The sequence below is a fragment of the Pteropus medius genome, unplaced genomic scaffold (assembly GCF_902729225.1).
Source record: "Pteropus medius unplaced genomic scaffold, Ma_sr-lr_union100, whole genome shotgun sequence".
NCBI classification, from domain to species: domain Eukaryota; kingdom Metazoa; phylum Chordata; class Mammalia; order Chiroptera; family Pteropodidae; genus Pteropus; species Pteropus medius.
The window spans coordinates 7,844,507-7,867,239 of record NW_024340699.1 but is presented as its reverse complement, the minus strand read 5'-3'; the positions used below and the strand labels follow the sequence as shown (position 1 = coordinate 7,867,239).

At 44.8% G+C, this 22,733-nt stretch overlaps 1 protein-coding gene across 1 annotated transcript in view; it reads right to left on the bottom strand.

Annotated features, from left to right (window-relative positions):
* The window catches only part of TENM2 (teneurin transmembrane protein 2), a 1,175,329-nt gene that overhangs the window by 50,298 nt on the left and 1,102,298 nt on the right, over window positions 1-22,733 (bottom strand). Inside the window, exons 18-23 of the mRNA XM_039877364.1 lie at window positions 17,089-17,299; window positions 13,949-14,068; window positions 10,602-10,863; window positions 9,601-9,868; window positions 4,083-4,226; window positions 3,375-3,624 (exon numbers count right to left, since the gene is read on the bottom strand). Of these exons, the coding sequence (XP_039733298.1) occupies window positions 3,375-3,624; window positions 4,083-4,226; window positions 9,601-9,868; window positions 10,602-10,863; window positions 13,949-14,068; window positions 17,089-17,299 (1,255 nt within the window). The remainder of the gene's footprint in view (window positions 1-3,374; window positions 3,625-4,082; window positions 4,227-9,600; window positions 9,869-10,601; window positions 10,864-13,948; window positions 14,069-17,088; window positions 17,300-22,733) is intronic.

Here is a 22,733-nt window from a genome sequence, read left to right as displayed (position 1 = left end):
GTATGTTTTGGTTAGGGAAAGGAAGGAGAAAGGGAGGGACGGTGGAAAAACCATGGGAATATTTAAATAAGATTCCGATTCAGAGGCTCAGCTCAGGGGTGGGTAAGCGAGGTAGGGATGGGCACCGACTCCCAAAATGGAATCATTCAGCTGCCAACTCACAATGGAGAAAAGACATAAGCAAGACAGGTCTCTTCCTCCCTCTTCCCTCCCTTTGCTGGTTACTGTTTTGAAGAGCGGGGATTGACAGCCCTTTGTTTTCAGGTATGTAGTGGGAAGAAAAGAAGAATCAAACCAGTGTTCTTGTAAAAGCTTAACTTCTAATCGTCTCTGGATACCTGGCTGATGAAAGCAAGAACAAGTCCAAAGGCAGTTAAAAAGGAAAAATAAAACAAAACAACACACAGCTGTCGAGGGAAATCGGCAGTTAGACTCCCTCCAGCTGTCTCAGTGTCACCGTGTGGGTGTGGCATGGCTCCCTCTGAGCGAGCCCTTAGCTCATACCATTGATGCTGTGGCCTCTACAATTTGAGAGATGTGGAATCAAGGGCAAATCCCAACATAAAGGAGGATGTTGGTCTGTGTCTCCTTCAACTCAAGCAATATGTCTTGTGTCCTTGGTGTGTGGTGTGGACTAGACCTTGCTCTAGGCATCGGAGGGCAAAGATGCCAAAGGTGCTCGCTTCACAGAAGCTCACACACTTGGGCCTTAAAGACTTACGTAGATATAACTGAAAAACAAGGCAGTAAAGGCTGTCAACTTTTGTGGAAGATGAGAGTTAAGTGACAAAGAGGAGGGTGAGAATTATTTCTGCTAGGGAGATGGAGCTTCGAGGAAGAGAGAGCCTTCGAACTGAGTCTTAAGATGGACACGATGAGGTAGAGTAGGTAGAGAAGGTATTTTAAGTAGAGCGAGCAGCATGAGTCAGGGTTTGGAGGTGGGAACGAAGCTGGCAAGTGCCGATTTGGCTCTGGGCGGGAAGAGCAGTGACGAAGAAGGAAAGGCCAGATGCGGAGGGTTACAGACGTCCGATTAAAAAGTGCCACCGTCACGGAAAGGCACGATGCCAGCTCCACTCCCTTCCTGCCTCCTCCCGTGGCTCCCACCACCCACAGGATGCCCGAGAAGATCACGCTGCTGGGACAAAAGAGGAAATAAGCATCTTGGGAAGGGGACCTGCCGGGGGAGCTCCAGGAAAAGTGCTTCGTCTGTCGATTTGGCAGCTTAAGGATTATCCAGCTTCTTCCTCTCATTGTTCATTTTTTGGTTATTACACCGTCTCACTCCACCCCCATGGACTCCCCCTCTGTGTTCCCATGATGGTTGCTTGTTGGCTCTTCTAGAATACTCAGCTTGAATTGTCTTTCCTGGCCCGGGTGCCCATCTCTCAGCCTCGAATGGGTGTTCATTGAGCCTGGACCCTCAGAGCCCCGCACAGGCGTGGCTCGGGGTCATGCTCAGTAAATGTCCACTGGATCACTGAGGTTGCAACCTTTCTTGAGGTGAAGCTGGGGTTTCCTCCTTTCTGTTCACCTCTCCCAGGGCCTGGCACAGTCTCGGCTGCCGAGAATACTCAGCAGCACTTGCTGGTGGTCAGATCTGATCTCTGTCCCAGAAGGGGCCTCAGAGACACTAAAATGAAGTGCAACCTGTGATTTCATCTAAGTCTTTCACCTGGTCGCTGAGGCTGCTTCTGAAGGTCAAAATACTAGGCATCACCCTCGAGTCTTTTCTCCCTCTCCCTCCCTCTTCCTCTCTCTCTCCTCCCATTCCTTAAACCTGATCCATCAATAATTTCTATCAGATTTATCTCAAAAATAGATCCCAAGAGGGTCACATCCTCATCCTTGCTACCACCCTAGCCCACATCGGCATCCCCCAAATCCTGGACAATTGTTACAGCCTCCCTAGGGGTTTTCTGCCTCCTCTCTTGCGCCCCTAAAGTCCATTCTCCACACAGTAGCCAGAATCATCTTTTAAAAGTGCAAATCAGATGACGTCAACTCCTCCCCACTTTCTACTTCAATCTCCAGTGGCTGTCCATTGCAACACGAATATGATTTATACTTGTCAACATGGTCAGGAAGACACTGAAGGGTCAGTCCCCGACCTACTTCTCTGACTTCCTGTGACACACTGTCCCCTGCGCTCACCACCCTCCAGCCATACTGAACTTCTATCGGTCCCTTAAATAAAACAGGTTATGTGCTTGTATTATGGCTTTTGCACAACTTCTGTCTGACCTTCACATGTCTGACCTTATCATTCGGGACCCATCTCAAATGTCACCTAGTATGAGAGGTTTCTTTGACCCCTTTACCTTATTTAGCTTCCTAAACCCCCGACCCCACAATCCCTATTTCTTAGCCTGTTAGATTTCCTTTAAAGCATTTCATGCTACTTAAAATTATTCTTTATTTGTCTACACGATTTGAAGTTCCCCATCAGATCGCAAACTCAACAACTAAGCCTTTGCTTGTTCCCACTTTTTCCCCCAGCCAGAAAGTCCCTGGCATGGTAGATTCCCCAACTATTGGTTGAATAAACTTTCTCCCTTATTTATAGACTTTATTTCTCCCTTTACTTCCATATCCCTCTCTAGGTTTGAGGGCCTGGGATCAACTTTCTTGGGCAGAGAGTTTCCAAGAAACTTTGTCCAGCACGGAGGGCCCTGGACTTCAGAGTGAGCGGAAAGCCACGGCCAGCGGGGATCTACCAGGGGTGGGCCGAAGTTAGCCAGCATGGCCCACGCAGCAGTTCTAACCACATCCTGGAGAACGGGCAAAGATCTGGAGAACTGACAGAGAGCTAGCACATAGAGGTGGCTCGAACTAAACGTTCGAATTAGTAAATGAACATTAGTGTTTCTTGACCTTTGATGTGCATCGGAATCTCCTACAGAGCTTGTCAAAGATAAAAGGTGCCATGGCCTGCCTCTAGACTTACCAAATCACTGCCTCTGGGGGTGGGTTCCAGAGATCTGTATTTTTTAAGAGGTGCCACTTGAGAAACTGTAGAAATGGACCAACCGCTTAAAGTAGTGGTTCTTTCACTGGTGTGTATTGGAGTCGCATGTGGAGGTTTTCTAAAATACAGCTACCTGTGTCCCACCCCGAGCACCATGGCTGAAAGCATTCACCTTTGTCCGTAAGTCAGGTGTTGACCACAGCATCAAACACGAGTGTGGTGTTTTGCGGATACACAAAGCAACTCCCCAGATCCTGATTTGATTCTGGGCCTAGGTTTCTAATCTCAGCTCATCACACGGAATATATATTCCCTGGAGAATCCCAAATGCGGCCACCATGTACCCAGCGAAGCTTCACAGCCGCGAGAGCAAGAGAGCAGCAGAGGCTTCTGCGTGGCCGCTTACCGTAACTCCAAGATGCTGGTCACGTTCCGAGAGGGAACGATGCGCCGGATGTAATTGAAGTCACCAACGAAGAGGCTCCCGTCGACCCCAACAGCCAGAGCTACTGGGGCCAGCAGCTTGTTGCCTTCGGCAAGGCCGTTGCAGCTGGGACAGGAAATGCTCCGGCGGCGGCCGTTGCCCATGACGCTGGTGATGATGGCAGGCTGCTGAGTCAGGAACTGGTTCTCCCCAGTGCCCTTGTGTAGGATCCCTGGGGGGTGGGGGGAGCAAGTGAGAGTGGTTACTGCAGCCCTTTCGGGGTGGCGGGGACACTTCTATCAGCCTTCTGAGGGTTAGGGGAAGTGACCACGAGAAGAGAAACGGGACGGAACGTCCACCTTGGGGAGCTCCCCCGTTTCCTCATGATGCCGAGAGAGCGGCAGAGAGATGGCTAAGCCCCACGGCTGTGACATTGGGTAAGATGACGCTTGTAGAGATGATTGAAGAAGAATCGTGAAGTACGGGAAGGCGGATGGACTGGTTAAAGCAGCCCCACATTCTCTCTCTTTGACATTTAAAAGAGGAAGATGGGAAAACCTATGAGTATTTTGGGCATTGGATGAAAAATGGCTGAGGGAAGGGAGGGGCTACCACTTAAATGTCAAGGCTGGAGAGAAGGTTCGGGGGAGAGACTGGGCTGTATCGGAGAAAGGAAACGTGCTCACGTACCACTTTTCACGTTGAGGATGTGATGTTTGTCCAGGGACCAGCCGCCGAGGTTGGAAGGGTCCAGCTCGAATCCCTGAAGGAGGGCTGTCCTTTTCTCCCACAGGATTAGACTGGGGCAGGTCTCATATTCAAATCCAACAGACACTGAAAGACAAAAGGGAGTGTGGCAGGGCGAAAGACAAAGAGAGTGGACTTGATTATTCCCGAGCTCTCAGGCAGGAGCGAGAAACATGTGTTCGTGGTAATACAGATTCCGTTCCCAAAACTCAAGGAGGTGGGCTGATTGCTTTTTTCCTTGTGATTCCACACAATATTAAATTCAAATTTCAAGCTGAACTCAACCTTGAAACTTTACACAGTGGTATTCTGTGGGGATGGAAAGACCTTTCCAAAGAAGAGCTAGCTTTCAAAAATGACCCTAGTGATGTGGAGGGAGGAGATGAACCACTTAAAAACCAACACGACGCTCCTTCCGAGATGCATAGGAGACCGTTGCTCTCAGACTGCTGTTCATGGCGTGCATTGTTATATTTTGTGTTATTTATTTTCACTCACTGGAGAAAGGCCTATGGAAGCTTCGTGGCTCATTTATAGGGAGATTCTGGAGGCAAGAGTTTGTGTAAGTTAAGGCCCTTTGTATGCTGGCTCGGGATGCCAGCGAGTGCTAGGTGAGGCAGGCATGGGGAACAGAATCCAGAAACTGCAAAGATCCCGTACTTGCCACACGGACAAATGGGAGAGAGAGGCAGGAGATGGAGGACTCTGGGCCTATCTCTGCTCCAGCTCACGCTTCCTCATGACTTCATCTTCCCATGTGTAAAATGGAGCGAGCAAAGCCTTAATTTCTCAGAGAGATGTGGTAAGGGCAGATGAGACAAAAAACCGAGATGCCACACATTTTTAATTGGAACACTGCTTTAGAAATATGAGGCTTTGTTATTATTGCCGTTCCTACTACATTAAATTCTTAACTATGCGTGTCACCTTTGGGGATTCTCCACAGCTTCTTTTAAATCCTGAGATATGGGAGTGTCGATATGAATGGAAGATACGTTTTATCTTTTTTTTTTTTTTTTTGTAAGGACTTGAATTTCCTAGCTTGTCCTCTGAAAATTCCAAGAAACAATGACGGACCTGGTATCAAAGAGAACTGCTAGTGCCTGGCTTGTGACCTTGAAATATTATTTTTCATTAAAAGGAATCAGGGCTCTGTGAAGAAATGGCCAGAGCAAGAAATGAACAAGATGAGACCGAGCCATTTTATCATACCAGATAGAAAGGAAGGAGTAAAAATCTACTGGGGTCATGTTGAAAAAATTTAGGCGTCAGCTTGAAGAGGCTTCCATGATTAAAGATGGGACAATTTGACCATTAGTAAAGATAACTCCAATGGATTAAAACATTAGAGACATTTCATTCTATGAATTCGTAATGGTATTTAAAGAAACATTAACTTGCCATCATTAGAGTATGTTAAAAAACTGACATTATATTGAGAACTAATAAATAAAAGGAAAGAATCAAACATATATCTTTTCTTTCTTATTTGAACCGAACCTCAAAAAACCAAGTAGTTAATGAGAAATTATCTCTATACAAAGGTATTCTGGCCAATAAATAAAGAACAATGGAATTAAAATGTCAATTTGCAATCCCTAATGACCCAATGGATCTAGGCAATGAGCATCGATGGCTGCTAAAAGCACAGAAGGACAGACAAGCTGACATTAGGTGTCTCCTAATGGAAGAAGACAGCACCGCTGATCAAGTTTTCCTGCTTAAAAATAGTAAAAGAATAAAATACCTATGAGTAAATTTAAGCAAGGAGGTGAAAGACTTGACTATACACTAAACCAATAAGACATTGATGAAAGAAACTGAAGAAGACATCAATAAATGGAAAGATGCTCGTGGATTAAAAGAAGCAATATTATTAAAATGTCCTTACCATTTAAAGCAATCTACAGATTCAATGTAATCTCTATCGAAACACCAATGGTACTTTTCACAGAAATAGAACAAACAATCCTAAAATTTGTATGGAGCCACAAAAGATCACGAATAGACAAAGAAATCTTGAGCAAGAAGAACAAAGCTGGAGGCATCCTGCTCCCTGATTTAAAACTATATTACAAAGCTACAGTATTCAAAACAGTATGGTATTGGCATAAAAACAGACACATAGATCAATGGAACAAAACAGAGAGCTCAGAAATAAACCCATGTCTGTATGGTCAATTAATCTGTGACAAAGGAACCAAGAATATACAATGGGGAAAACACAGTATCTTCAATAAACGGTGTTGGAAAAACTGGATAGCCACATGCAAAAAGATGAAACTGGACAACTATCTTGCACCATACACAAAAATTAACTTAAAAAAATGGATTAAAGATTTAAACGTAAACCTCAAGCCATGTTAGAAGAAAACATAGGTGATCAGCTTCTTGACATTGATCTTGGTGATGATTTTTTGGTTTTGATCAAAAGCAAAGGAGACAAAAGAAAAAAATCAACAAGTGGGACTATATTTAACTAAAAAGCTGCTGCACAAGCAAAGGAAACCATTGACAAAATGAAAAGACAACCTACTGAATGGAAGAAAACATTTGCAATCCTGTATCTGATAAGGGGTTAATATCAAAATATATAAAGAACTCATATAATTCGATAGCAAAAACCCAAAAAATCCAACTGAAAAAGGGGCAGAGGATCTGAATAGACATGTTTCCAAAGAAGACATATAAAAGGCCGACGGGAACACAAAAAGGTGCTCCACATCACCAATGATAAGGGAAATGCAAGTCAAAACCTCAGTGCAATACCACCTCACACCTGTCAGAATGGCTGTTCTCAAAAAGGTAAGAAATGAGTGCTGGAGAGGACGTGAAGAAAAGGCTGCACCGTTGGTGGGAATGCGAAATGGCGCTGCCACTATGGAAAACAGTATGGAAGTTCCTTGCAAAATTAAAAATAGAACTACCTTATGACCCAACAATTCTACTTCTGGGTATTTACCCAAAGAAAACAAAAACACTAACTCAAAAAGATATATGCACCCCTGTATTCATCGCAGCCTTATAATAGCCAACATATGGAAAAAAACTTAAATGTGCATCAGTGGATGAATGAATAAAGAAGATGTAGAACATATATACAATGGAATATTATTCTGCCATAAAAATATAAAATATTGCCACTTGCAAAAACATAGATGGAACTTGAGGGCATTATGCTAACTGAAATAAATCAGATAGAGAAAGACAAATACTGTATGATCTCACTTATATGTGGAATTAAAAAAAAACATCAAAAACAAGCTCATAAACACAGAGAACAGACTGATGGTTGACAGAGATGGGGGATGGGTATAATGGATGAATGGAGTCAAAAAGTATAAACTTTCAGTTATAAAACAAATAAATCCTGGTGATGTAATGTACAGCATGTCAACTGTAGTTAATAATATTATATTGCATGCTTGAAAGTTGCCAAGAGAGTAAATCTTAAAAGTTCTCATCACGAGAAAAAGAACTTTTGTAACTATCAGGAGAAAAAGAACTTTTGTAACTATGTGACAGACGTTAACTAGACTTACTGTGTGATCATTTCTCGATATGTACAAATACCAAATCATGTTGTGCATCTGAAACTAATATCATGTTGCATGTCAATTATGCCTTGATTTAAAAAAGTTCGTATAGGTTAAAGAAATAAAAATAAAAACAAAACCTCAACCTGAGAAAGCCTTAAGATTCAACTCTCAATTTACAGGAGATGCAGAGCAGAGGAGTATGTTAAACAGCCCAGGTGTGCGATCAGAAACAAACTAGGTTTTGTGAGATTCTATGGGCAAACAACACAGTTTCTTCAACGACTAAATCATAAAACATAAAAATTAGAGCTAGAAATGGAAGGGAAAACCATAGATTAAATACTATAAGAGAAATCAACCAATTGCAAAAAGTGGCTTTTATTAGGCTTCCGATTCAAAGTATCAATATTTTATGATATTTATAAGATAATCGAATTATTGAACAACGATGGGCTATCTGACATTAAGAAATTATTGTTTTGTTTGTTGTGATAATGATATTGTTGCTATGCTTTTAAAGGTTTTTTAGAGATACATAGTGAAATATTACGGATGAGGTGATGTGCTATTTGGGACTTGCTTCAGGAAAAAAAAGGGAGGCAGGGTGTGGATGAGGGTATGGACTAAGCAAGATTCATCATGAGGTGATAATGGCAGAAGCTGGGGTACCTGGGGGCGCATCGTAATATTCAGTCCACTTTTTGATGCTGGCTATTTTGATATTGGCTAAAGCCTGATATGATATTTTTTTTGATTAGCCACTGTTTATATTCAATGTACTAGTTACCCTGATAACCTTTTACTATCTTTATTAAGTTATTAACTCCAATTTCTAATGAAGTAGACCACTAGGGCCATATCCTGAGCATGTGTAACCTGTTAGGTGAGTGACTTTAGGCAAAGTACTTACCCTCTCCCACCATCTCATGTGCACAATGGGGATTATGAGGGTGCTTACTTGATAGGGTTACTGAGAGGTTATCCAAGACAAAGGGTTTGTCACAACGCTCTGCAGAAGGGAGTGTCTGATAAACAAACACTGGCTGCCAATCACAGTGAAAATTTCCGAGTTTGTAGGTTTCTTATTTTGGTAACTTATGACAGTTCTTGAAAATCACAAGCCTATTGCTAAAAAATAATCCAGGAATCTGGATTTTAATTAACCCCAGAAAGCTTTCTGCAAGTAGAAAAAATCTACGGGTAGGTTGATATTAATCCACAGCTCTCGACTCTTCAAAGAAATAACAGGAGGACACGTCTCTTACGGTGGTCTTTCATAAGCAGGGAAGGAGTGTGGGTGGGGTCCATGTGATTCCTCTCAGAGGCAAAGCCTGAAACACGGCATGCGTTTTTCAGATTTCCCCAGCCCCATGTTCTGATTCTCGCGGGGCATTGTGTGCCATTTGCAAGTGCTCACTCCGGAACATGAGCCAGCCCCTGCCCGCCCCCTCCCCCATCTCGAACAGTCTTGTCCACTACATTTCAGCTGCATGGGCCTTCTCTTTGTCCTTCAGACATACCTCGCTCTTCTCTCTTTCTCTTTCTTTCATTTAAAAATTTTCTTTTTGCCAGGAAAAGAATGCTCTTTTCCTGATTTTCACATGGCTACTTGTCATTCGAGTCTCTGCTTAAATGTCACCGGCTGAGGAGCCTTCCCTGAATGCCTTCAATATCGCTTGCTCCTCCCCCCCCAGTATATATCACTTATTTTCGTTTTCGATATTTTCATGTCCAGTCTATTATCTCGACTCCCCCCACTAGAACAGAAGGTCCTTGGAAGAGGACTCTCGTCAATCTTATCGACTACTTGGATTCTATCTACTAGAATAGTGCTTGGCACATACCAGAAACTCAATAAATATCGGTCGAATTAACGCACGACTGAATCCAAGAATCAATAAGGGGGGGAAACTGAAACATACCGACAGCGTCAGAGAGTCCGTACACCCGTTGGCCGTATGCATCCGTCTTGTCCCAGATGAAGGTGTAGGCCAGGTTGGAAGAGGCCTGGAATGATTTCTGGAAGAGGTGACCTTCTACAGCTACCATCAGATGCACCTTGATGAGGTTCAGGGGCACCGTGGACTGGGTCATGGTGATCTTCAGCAGCGACTTGTAGCCCGCGGTCCTGGAGCTCAGGTAGCGGAGCTTCACATTGGAACCCGGGAGCTCGATTTCCTCATGGAGAACCTGCGAAGGAAACACCCGTGCACATGCTGTGTCAAGCACGCACAGGCTAATGGGCTGCTCGGGACCCCGAGGCCGCCTGGCCGCTGCCACCCTCACCGGGGCATCACGCCTTACCTGGGGCGCAAGAACCACTTCCCACGGCTGAGGAAAAGAACGAAACACCCCATAATGTAAACTTTAGCCTACATTATGGAGCGAAGGGGCTGAGGTTATGATTTTTGGATTAATAATTATTCTTGGTCACCATTGTGTTTCTTTTTAAAAACCACGCTGTTGGCAAAAGATGTAAATAAGAACAGCAGGCTTTATTGCTAGCTGCATGCAAGGAGGCCATGAGAGGCTGTAATTATATGAACCTGCAACTTCCGCTGACAATTGGTATAAAACAACAGGGAGGCAATAATGTAACATGCCCTCTGTTAAAGCTCTTCTTATCATGTATCTCTGTGACTAACAGGAATAAAAAGCAATTTGCAGGGGGTTGCACATATGTATATTGTCTTTATTTTATTAAAAGCTCCGGTGTTGGCAAAGGCTTGAACAACTATCTAGAAATATCTGGAATGTCCAGGAAAGATTAGGTTTTCTCTTCGGTGACAATAAATTCTATTGTGTCTCTACTTTTTGTCTCTCCCCCTAAGACTGGTTTCTGGCCCGCCCAGGTAGGAGACATGGTAGGAGGCAGTTGGCCAGCCAGGTTTGGTCACAATCCCTCGGGGCCCGCCATTTCTACCTGGGTCTCAGGCACGATGGGATTCTGCCCAGGGGCAGCACTGAAGAAGGTGGACAACGGGGACGAGATGATGATCGGATCTGGCCGGACAAAGCCGCTGAGGTCACAGCTGGGGATGGAGTTCTCCTCGGTCTTCATCACCAGGGTATCCATGGCGTAAAAGCTGTTCCACGGCAGCCACACGGTGCGCTCCTGGCTCATGAAGGGGGCTCGCTCAAAGTGCAGCGTCAGCGAGGCGCCCCCGTTGGCGATCAGGTCAAACCTGGAGAGGAGGTCAGCGGGCTCACTGAGAGGGCTGAACGCGCCTTCCCATGGGGCGGGCGCTCTGGCCTCTGCACGGTGGGGGGAGATCAGCGTGGGCTTTGGGGGCCGTTGGGCTGGTTGGAACCCAGACTCTACCACTTACTAGCTGTGTGGCTGCGGGCAAGTTACCAACCCTCTCCGAGCCCAAGTTTCTTCATCTATGACATGGGAATAATTATAGTGAGGTCACAGTGTCGTTGAGAGAATGAAATATCACGATGAATGCAGAGCACGGGTCAGCAAACTAGGCCCATGAGCTATTTCTGGCCTGTCACCTGTTTTGGTTAAAAAAGTTTTATTGGAATAAAGCATGCCCATACATTGATATACTTTCTCCAGCTGTTTTTGAGCTACAATGTCAGAGCCGAGTAGTTGTAACGCAAACCACATGGCATGCAAAGCCTAAAACATTTACTGTCTGGCCCTTTACAGAAAATGTTCCCCCTTCCTCGTGTAAAACACTTAGCATCATGCTAGGCTAATAAATAGTGGAGTCATAATGACATGATGCTGGGACACAGGGAGGGGCTCATTAAGCTTTCTTCTCAACAGCCTTTACTGTTTCTGATTTTTTTTTTTTGGTTTCATCTTTTTTTTTTTTTTTGGAGCTATAATTGACATAGAACATTGTATTACTTTTAGGTATACAAAATCAGTGGTCCCCAACCTTTTTGGCACCAGGGACCGGTGCTCCTATGAGAATCTAATGCCTGATGATCTGAGGTGGAGCTGAGGCGGTGATGCTGGCGCTGGGAGCGGCTGCAGATACAGATGAAGCTTCCCTTGCTGACCCCACCGCTCACCTCCTGCTGTGCGGCCCAGTTCCTAACAGGCCACAAACCAGTGCCGGTCCACAGCCCGATGGTTGGGGACCCCCGTGCAAAATGATTTGATATTTGTACATATTGCGAAATGATCAGCACGAGACGTCTGGGTTCCATCACAACTGTTTTCTTGTGATGAAAACTTTAAAGATCTGCTCTCTTAGTAACTTTCAAATGTACGCTACAGTATGATCGACCTTAGCCACCGTGCTGCACGTTACATTCCCAGGACTTGTCTATCTTAGATTTGGAAGTTTGTACCTTCTGACCACCTTCAGCCGTTTTGCCCCGTTTCTGATATTTTTGACAATCGTTTTTAAACTATATTCCTGTTCTTTCCTCAGGAGTTGGATGAAGGTATATTTCTAGTAAAATAAAGGTAGCTCTTTCCCAGTTGACAGGAAAGAGAGAGGTTAACGGAGAGAAGTCTCTCGGTTTTCAGGTTCATCCTCCTCCACTAGGATCTCAACTCTTGGCGGGCAGTGGTGCTGCCTTGCTCATTTCGGAATCTGCAGCAGCCAACAGAGTGCCTGAATCACAGTAAAAACTCAATGAAAAAATATAAACCTGCTGGCTTCACCCTATTTTAACACGTTGGGTGTTTTTTAATAGACATAATATGAACAAACACAGAGCACATGAATATTAAGATAAATGTCAGAGCAGGCACAGTGCAACAGTGTGTTTATTACATTAATTTGTTTTGGTATTTGTTGCGGGGCAAGCTCACTGCTGGGGATGGTTATATAGGACACAGAAGAGCGTCGAATGTTTTAAAGTGAAACTGGTCCTAGCGGGTGTGATAGAATCAGATCATCGGCGTCTGTTGCACACACCCACCACTATCCCACAGATCGTGGGGCTCCCCGGAGCACTCCCAAACGCTTCCTGTTCTTTCCATGGCTTTGCAACCTGAACAAGCTGGAGAGTCAGCAACCCAGGAGGCTGAACAGATGATCTGGGAAGTGGCTTTGGGCCACAATAAGTCGGAAGGCACCTGAGAGAGATGCGGTAGCAGGAGGTGGGGACAGATAGCAGGCCAAGGACTCAGAACTGTCCTCTTGTGTTGTCACAGGACTTTGCAGGGCCAGGACACTAGATTCTAAGAATGAAGAAGGGACAAAGTAGCTCTGCATTGCACACAGTCCTAGTGCTTAAAATGATTAGATTTGGCTGCAGAAATGTAGCCAAATCTAAGGGAGATATCAGAAACTTAGTGAATATTGACAATTTGATATGATTCATCTGATGCTTCTTCGGGTTTCACAGGTGGACATATGAAGCTAGGGCTACTGTGGGCTGATAATTTTTAAAACTACCTGCAAGGCTAAGGACAGTAGAGATTAAAGCCAGACTCTTCACCAGAGAAAGGCCAAGAATTACAGTCCTTATCTGTGTGATACATCTACGATTTTCCAGACTCTTGTTTTATAGAAAAAGTGTTACAGCTGATTTATAACAATGGTCTCCTCCTTCATTTGAAATAGAACGGAATAGTTTTTCTCTTTTTTGTTTATTTGTTTGTTTTTTCCTTTAGCCCACAGTGGGTGTTTTCCCCTTCCCATAGATTTCTTTTCTTCTTCTTACCTTTTCCTTAACATTTCAACTTCATGACAATGGATTAAGGAAACTACAGAGCTTTCATCTTGGTGGGGGCTGCACGGGTGTGTGTGTTTCCAATCAGAAGATAATAGGGAAAAGGTTGCCTTTTTCACACAGCAGGGTGACAGCTAAGTGTATTTAATTAGACTTCTCTGATTACATCCCACCTCCTCAAAAGAGGAGCAAAAACAACACAGCTCCAAAAGCCACAGATGAAAGCAGAAGGGGTTCACCACGGGACACTGCCTCACGTGCATCCTTGTCACCCTGCACTGCCTTTGATTTAAAATAGGAGTTGCCAAGAGCTGCTTTCCTTTCTTTTTTCTAGAATCACCCCTCCCCCAATCGTACCCCCGACACACTCAAAAGCATTTATGTGACATGGAAAAAAGAGAATGATGGCTGATGGCCATCATTAGGTTGGCCGTTCTATTTATTTTTTATTTTCGATACAATACCAAAAAGCAAAATATCTCTGCGGGGGTCCTCACTGAGGCCTGGTCTGGTGGGCGTTCCAGTCCGCAATGGGAAGCCACATGGTTCCAAGCCAATGGCACCATCTGCCTCTTTGTTTGCACCCCAAATCCTGAGTAAGTAGAGCCCCACAAATCTACTCACGTGCCATCTTGGCGAGTTATGGTGTAGCCGTATTTTGGGTACTTGACAAACGACACATTCACACCAACCAGGGGAGTTCCATCTGTAGTTACTACTTGGCCTCGGATGAGAGAAACCAAGCTGAGAGAGAGAGTGAGAGAGAGAGAGAAAAAAAAAAAACCAAAAAGCATGGGTCTTTGAGACACACAGGAGAACAAGGTCACAGGTGGTCGAGTCCCCCATTCCCACTGCCAGTGCCCCCATCTCCATGCCCATCCTCATCTGGTCCCTAAGGCCAAGAGAAGACTTTCAATATTAACTTCTGCCTCAAGTGATCACACCTCAGAGCGGGTTGGGCAAGAGGATGTGTCAATGCCCGCATCCCCCCGACGAACAGAACTGATGATGTGTGGGGGCGACATCAAGGGGCAGCATCTCCAGTCACTGGGCTGGGCAATAGGGTCTCCTCTGCAGAGCACCTCTCCCCTCGGCCTGGCTGCTTTTCTAGACGCCGTGTGACTTTTGCTTGGCCCACTCATGTTTGTGCCTTAGCCTGGCACAGAGAGTATGATACTTGGGTGAGAGCTTCCCCATCTGGCTACTCATTTCCTTTCCTGGCTTTGGGGGAGGGCAATGTCCCTCTTCTCCTCCAGGTTGGGATGTCAGAGGAAGCAGCGTGGAGCACACGCAGATTTATTATGAAGCTGGGACATTTTCATACGTTGTTTTTGCTGCCCTTTAAGAGCAAAATTTCTCACAATCCATGACAGCCTGAGGAAAAGAGAAGATTGGAGATTTTTTCCTGGCAGAATTATCTTGGATTCTGGATTCCATGTAATTATATATTTCTCTTATATCAAATCCCTGCTATCTTGACAGCAGGGGAGGTGGCTGAAATCCCACACAACATTTTTTTCACTGTTAAACTCCCCTCTCTCTCTAGGTCACAGTAACTAGAACTTTCCAAAGAATGCCTGTATCCTTCCAGCTACTTCCGTGCAATTCCATAAAGCAACAGAGTTGCCACAATAGTCTCCTCAAAGCCCATGCGGGGAGAATGCACACACCTCCTCTCACCTCAAGTCTCTTGACTTCATGGAGAAATGGGCTAACGAGAGGTGCCGGGTCTGCAGATATGCAGCTGTATTCTCAGCCTTCGAGCCACTGGACAATTTGGCAAAGACAGAGAGGTTCGCAGGCTTCCAGGTTCCTGGACACACTCCCAATTTCTGGACTAGGTAATCAAGCTGACCTGCTCTTTGCCAGAATCTTGTCCAAACCTGCTCGATTTTTGGAATGCACTTAATTCTGCAATCCCAGGTGACCCTACAACTGAAGGGATGCCTTCTCCAAGCCCCTCTCTTTTTATTAGCAATCCCCCCAACGGTTCAGCTCCAACCCTTGGATGATCTCAGGAGGGTTTAGACTGTTCCACTGACAGCTCTAATTGCCTGCTACGGGCTGCCTAACAAATGAATCCCATTTTTGGCTGGTTCCAACCACAATGCTAGAGAGTCTTTTGAAAGTGGAAAACTAATTTATGCAAATAATTCTTTTGTTCAATTTTTGTTTCCTTATCTTAGCTCAGACGAAGATTTCTTTCAGGCCTTCCCAGACATAATTTTAAAATCAATGATGTGTGTTGTTGACCACAAGCTACAAAGCGCTTGTGATGAGAAAACAAAATTGGGAGTACATCCCACGGCGAAGGTTTTTCCCCTTCTGTTTTATACGACTGTTATTTCTTTTAAATCATTCTCATAGCACAAGACTTTGCAGAGCACCATAGGAATAAAAGAAGCCGGGCCGCCTATGATTTCTACCCCTTATTTTTCTAATTCTTCATTGCGGCTCGCTTCCTACCATTTAGAGGCAGTCAATTCGCAGAAAAGATTCAGCTAAGACATGCTATCAGTTCATGTCTATTTATGATTATTGATGTGTAACAATTATCACATTATCTAGATAGTGAGATCTGCTCTATAAATTATAGTGGTGGAGTCAAGGCATTTTAGTTATTTTTGTATGCCGTTCTCTAGGGGAAATGCCTTCTTAGAAGTCTTGGATTAAGTTTTTTTTACTCTAGTTTTGTCCCTCATTATTTGTCAGACAATGACACACTGAAATTCACATGCTTGTCGAACTTCGACCTGTGTTTTCGAGTAACATTGTGTATTTCTGAATTGCGTATCCATGCCAATGTGCTGGATGTGGGCTCGTTTGGGTGCTGCTATTGACTGCTACCTTCAAAGTTGCAGAGAGGGTAGAGTCCACCACATATTCCTGCCTGCCGTCCTGCATCTTGGCTCGAGGGGTCTCCTGGAAGTGGTAAGTATTGGTGCGGAGGATAAGATTAAATTTTAAGGAACAGGTGATGAAAGAATAGGGAAAGGAGAGTATTGGGAAATTACTGGATCTGGGGTAGACATAAAATGTTAAAAGGAAGCTGATCGAAACAGAGCACGGGCCTTCGAAAGATGTATTTACAGTAAACCAAATACGAACCAAACTGAAATGCTGTGGACTAGCACGAGGGCTGATCATGAGTCTCTGGCAATAGGAATCGTGTTCGTAATGAAAAGAAAACACACCTGCAGAATCTCTGTCTCAGAACTAGGATTTAACAAGCAGAAGAAATACGTTTTTGGTCAGAGTTTGTTGTTTCTTTTCTTTTTTTTTTTTTTGAGGGGTCCTTGTATTAAAATAATATTACTGTATGTGGTATATTCTATACTTATTATCCTAAATTTACCAATCAAGAAAATGAAGCCGATGAGGTTAAATAATTTGCATAATGTGACAGAGCTAGGGGATGTCATAGGGGCTGAAATAGAAGAGGTGTTAATTACAAGAAGAGATTTAAAATGATAACAATAATGTCAAAAATAATAGATCATAAAAGTGATCTAAAAACCAGGCAATCAACGGGGGTCTCCTGCAGGACTGGGTTAAAGGTGACCAAACCTCGTCGAGAGACCAGGACTGCTCTGGAGCGTGACGCACAGAGAGGAAGGGGCCTCTGATGAGCCAGAGCAGGGAGCTACCTGTTGGGGTCATTTCCAGGCCAACTGGGCCCACAGGAAAACCAGGAGCACTTCCTGCTGATCTGACAGGAAGGGACCCAGTGACCCCAGCGGCCTGCAGCGACAGAGGGCACCTACCTGCTATTGAAGGGGTTGTCTCCGGGAATGATGTGGGTGCTGTCTTTGCCTGCCAAGAGCTTGATGCGGTCGTAGAAGGACTTCACTGCGGGTGAGTCTGTCTGGCCCTGCTGAATGATGTCCAGGGGGTCCCGGGACCCCCGGCAGAGCAGGCTGTTCTGACAGGCCGACTGCAGGCAGCAGTCAGGGTCCAGGCAGTCCACCAGGCCATCTGGAAGGGCAGAGGACAGCCTGTCAGTGGATTTCATGAAAGTAAGCCGCTCACAGGTGTTAACACCTTTGTCCTGGGCACCATCCCGAGGGCCTGATTTGGCAAGTTTCACACAACAGTCCTGGTATAATTCCGCTATATATGCATAGAAAATAAAAGGCTGAAAGGAAATAATTAAAAATGTTGACAAATGGTTATCCCCAAGTAGTAGATTAGCGTTTCCCTTCATTTTTCTTTTCTGGAATTTCTACTTTTTCGAGAATGAGCAACTATTATTTGAGTGGCTGGAAATAAAAATGAACACCCTGCTTTTAAACAATACGGCACACATACACACAAATCGCCCGCAGCCAGTTTTCAGGGGCGGGTGCTAACGGGCGCACGAGCAGTCAGAACGCACGGGGCTCTAACTCCCGTTTTAATGGAGGAAAACATTCCATCTCTCTCCCTCTAAACCAGCGAAGGCACTGCTGACCAGCTGAGAACCAGATGCGGTGACTTTTATATTTTCCTGGAAATGTGGAGAAATGCCTTTGGCTCGAGCACCCTGAAATTAAGCCACGCGTTCACCCAGTTACTTCTGGTGCTACCTGGCCACATACCTGCAGGACTGTAAACACTCTAATTGACTTGCCTGGATTCCTGTCCCTCCATCTCTTTTCTGGGCTGTTCCCTATTTGCTCATCCACCATTCAACAAATATTTGAGTGCCAGCCATGTTTTGGAAATCAAACAAGGGACAAAGAACACATGATGGTGTCTGTCCTTAAGGAGCTGACGATATAGTGGGAGAAACAGATATGACTCATCCTTTCAGGCCCAGGCTAGGTGTGGCCTCCTTCTCCAGGAAGCCTTCCTGATGATGGCCCTGGGTAGGTAAGGTATTCTTGTTCTGTGTACTGCCAAATCAGAGATTCTTGGAGAATGGGTCTGCATCAAAAGCCTGTGAGACTCAAGGGCCTATCCCAGACTTCCCCAGCAAGAGCCTCCAGGAGCAGGCCCGGGAACCTGCATCTTAAACACGATTCTTAGGTGATTCTAATGCACCATTGAATTTAGAAACAATTGTTAATGTCAACTTCCTTGCTGTAGAATTAATTGTCTGCTCATCGTCCTGTCTAGAAAATAAGCTCTTTGAAGAGAAGCACAGTGTCTCATTTGTTTCTACATTCATGTCTTTCTTAGCGCCCACCATGGACTTGGACACTCAACAAATGTTTGTTGAATGAATAACTGACCGTTTCCTATTCCTCACTTGTCTGCTCGGGCTGAGGACGGGAATATTTAGGGCAGTGTACGCTCCTTGGAATTCCCTGTTAGAATGGATTAGTTGGACAACCCTGAATCACTCTGCCGGGAACTGATTGAACACACAGTGGATGAGCTTGGAGACTAACCTGCTTACATCTCCTGGATTTGATAGCAAGGCATTTTGGGGCCATAATTAGCATCATAGAAACATGTACTCAAACCCTGGGCTGTGACTTGACAAACACTTGTACTGGAACGCTGAATCAGAGGCCCGGTTATGTGCTTTAGATTTACTGCAGTGTAATTTTTTTTGGCATTACTTTTCTCGTTTGGTTCTGCTAATGAAATTGAAATATGTAATTTTACCAAAGTTCCACTGTAATTTAGCAATTAATGTACAATTATTTTAATGCATTACTTTCTTTTTAGCAAACAAACAAATTAGGAGGTTGCGTGTTTTGCTCGGCTTTAAATGACTAAAACTAGCCTCTCATTTTCCACATGGGCAAATGTTGCTCGTGTGCCTCATAACGCATTTAGGTTTACAAAATTTCCTAGAAATGCAGACACAGGAGGGTGAGCAGGCACACATGCTTTAAATTTAGAGACTTTCTAAGTCGGAGCTCTGAAGACCTCAGCCTGATGTGTCGGTGGAATCGGGTGCTCCCCAGGGCCCAGCAAATCTCAGATCCAAGAAACAGCATTGCAGAATTTTATCAGGAATTTTATGCGGAGGCACCATTTCGGATCCATGTTCTGATCGGCCAGTGGATTCCAGGGCCCTTCACAGAACAACGAAGAGAAAAGAAAGCGTTGTATTCTGCCTTTTACATCACCCTCCATCGACAGAAGGAATCTACCATGGAATGCCTGCTTTGGATTGAAAAATATCCCGCTGAAACATGTTGCCAGCGCATCATTCGGCAGCTGCAGAAGCATCTCAGATGGGAAGAAACCCTGTTATCGGCGCTATAGAGTTTTTTAAGGCCGCCCGGCCTCTTCCCATTAAGGAATCCCACGCATCCTTGGTGGCCTTTCCCTCCTGAAGCTGGGCATGTGCCCGCTCGCATCCACAACCCGATCACCACCCATTCCACATGGCCAGCTTGAAGACCTCAGCGGGCTCAAAGAGTAAGTTAAGACAGTTTTCCAATTAAGCACTGAATGTTTTCCTCCTCCAACCCCCTCCAGTCCAGCCACTCGTTCTGGACTTGCGAGCGCTTCAAAAGTGTAGGACTCAAATTTCCCCAGCGTTTTGTTGATTCTGGGCTTTTTATTCAGGGGCCTGTCTGGCAGGAGATATCCTATAAACACATCAGCAATTGCAGATGGCAAATGCTAAGAAAAAGAAAAAAAAAAAAGCCTGTAAATGGTTTCCTCCTATGTATTTACATCTACTCGCTCCAGGGAAGTGCATTTGGGGTTCCGTGCGTTATTAAGCATGAGCATACGTGATGCCGGTAATGACCTCATCATGGCGCGTGATTATGGGCTGCCGCCGCTCAACACTTTCAGACGACACTGTGAACTTTAAATTGGCACTCCAATCTCCCAGTGGCCTGTCAGTCACGAGAATCGCATCTTTATGCCAGCAAGCCCCCTCGCATGCAGTCTGACATGGCAATCTTCAGTAAATTACCCTGTCACTGACAATCTTGCAGTTATCTTGAAAACAATCAAGCAGGCAATCACACTGTTCTGAATTGCCAGTTCAGGACCCGAGAGGTTGCTGATGTCTTCATTCAACAGGAGCACAAAAGTGGCACAGCCCTCACGACATTGGACGGGCTATTTATTTATTTATTTACCTACCTACCTACCTACCTACCTACCTACTTATGCGTTTGTCTGGTTGGATTCCCCCACGCGAGGCTGGTGAGAGAGGTCTGCAGAATCCTCAAAAGGGCTCGATTCTGATTCAGCAGTTATGGGAAAGGGACCTGGGCGCTGTCCTGCGTCTGCCTAACATGTTCCTCCTTTGCTTCCCTCTGTGCAACGTGGCCACGGAGAATCATGCAGGTGCTTTCTGTCAGAACGCGTGCTAAACCCCAGCTCTGGCTGTGTGCCACGCACAGACGTCGTGTGCTAATTGTAACGGCCATTTCAGAGAAATACGGGAGTGGAGAAACTTTCTGGGAAATAGGTGGCGTCCTTTTTATTGCTTTTGATAAAGAAGATCAGAGAGAATCTTCCATAACAGTTCTGGCATGTGAAGCAAAAATCAGGTTCATGCTAAATTGAATCTTTTGCATTTGAATTCCCAAGATAAAAAGCCAAAAAATCTCATAGCATCAGAGGTAGGAGCTTGGCCTGTGGAATCAGCTACTCTGGCTGTGTGATCTTAAAAAAAATAATTGACCTTGCTGAACCTCAATTTCTTTGCTTTTATAACTGAGTTGTAATAGTGTATATATAACATAGGGTTATGGGATAGAGGATAAATAAATTGATATATAGAATATCGGTCTGGCATATAGCATATGTTCAGTGAACTGTAGGCATTACTATAACCAGAAACTCCCTGAAATTTTCAAATTTCCAGGTTATAAAAACTGAATGTGAGATTAATATCCCCTGATTAGAGTTATTCACTGGTATGTGCTATAGTAGGTCAAATCCTGGAAAGAATGCTATGTTTTCAGATAGTGATAACTTAATAATAATTGACAATAATAATAAGTTGTATAGATTGAACAAGATTTACAGTACATATATTGATTTACACCCTCCTGTCAACCCTCTAAAGCAGAATACTGCATTCTTTAAGCTGCAGACTCGGGTTAGGGTATCCGGGTTTGACTCTCAGATCAGCTACTATCGATCTGCTGACCTTGGGCAATGAACTGCTCTGTGCCTCAGTTTCCTCGTGTATAAAATGAAGATGATAATGTAAAAAGTGCCGTTGGGAGGATTACAGCAGTTTTTACACATACAGAGCTCGGTATGGTGACCGGTACACGAGTACTCCACGAGCTGTGTCTTATCCCCATTATCATTATCTCACTCATCCTATAGAGTTGGAAACTGAGGCTCAAAGAAGCTGAGTAAGTTATCCAAATGGCTAAGAATCAGCTTTGGATAAAAGGCAGGAAAAGGCAACCAATGAGGCCATCACCCCTGTCTTCATTATCAGAAGGAGGAGGCACTAACTTCCCAAAGAAAGTCTAAAGACAGGACAGTGGACACCCACCAACCAGGGACACTGTGTGTGTCCATGAGATGAAATCACTTCGGAAGGCCTGTCTTCTCCTACAGCTGGGAAAGAATGTGGTTGGTTGAAGTGAGCATTTGAAAAGGAATCAGCACAAGAAACGCCTGGGAGATGCCTGGGAATTAATTCCTGGCAGTGTAGGCCGCCGAGGACCACACTGTTTCCCTGGGAGAGTCACCACCCCCCATTCAGCTGCTTACCGTTGGCACAAGGTGGCATTTACCTGCTGGGCTGGCTGCAGGTTCGAGTCAGCTGTTTCCAGCCCCTGCCTAGTTTGCTCTGCTGGATTTTTAAAGGGGTTACTAAGCAGTTAAGAGATTTAACCTCAAAGCTTTAACTAAACACTTAACTAGCAAGGCTATGCTCAGGGCGAGGGGGCCACTGGTCATTGAGCAGGCTGCAGAGAAGCCACAGAACATCGGGATGTCTCAGACTCTGCTGATGCTCGCATGTCTCTTCTGTCTGGGGAGGCTGCCTGAGTCACTGCATCATTCTCAGAGGGAAGGAAGGGCTCAGGAATGAGAGGGTGTTTATTTCATTTACTTTCCTCTTTGATCTTTGTAAACTGTGCAGCTTATGGAGAATCCGGATGGAAGGATTTTGTTCAATTTTTGGTGCCTTTTGTTCCCTGTAGCTTGGTATGCATGTGACTTCCTCTTCAACCTGCATGGACTCTCCGGCTTTCTTGGGTATTAAAGGCTTCAGAGAAACATCTAAATTTACTTTTCTCGGTTTCATTTTGTGGCAGGGTGGCACAAATTAATGCCAACCATTCACTTTACGTGCCATAGATAGCTCTCTGCTTGTGTCTGCATGCAGCACCTGGCTGGGAACCGGACAGTAGCTCAGATTTTAAAAATGAGCCCCGTTCTTTCTAGACCATGGTTTGATGAGAGGTATCACCAACCACCAAATCTACCTCCTCTGCTCATTGGGCCAGGAAGCCTTAGAGTAGATTGGTTAAAACGTGGA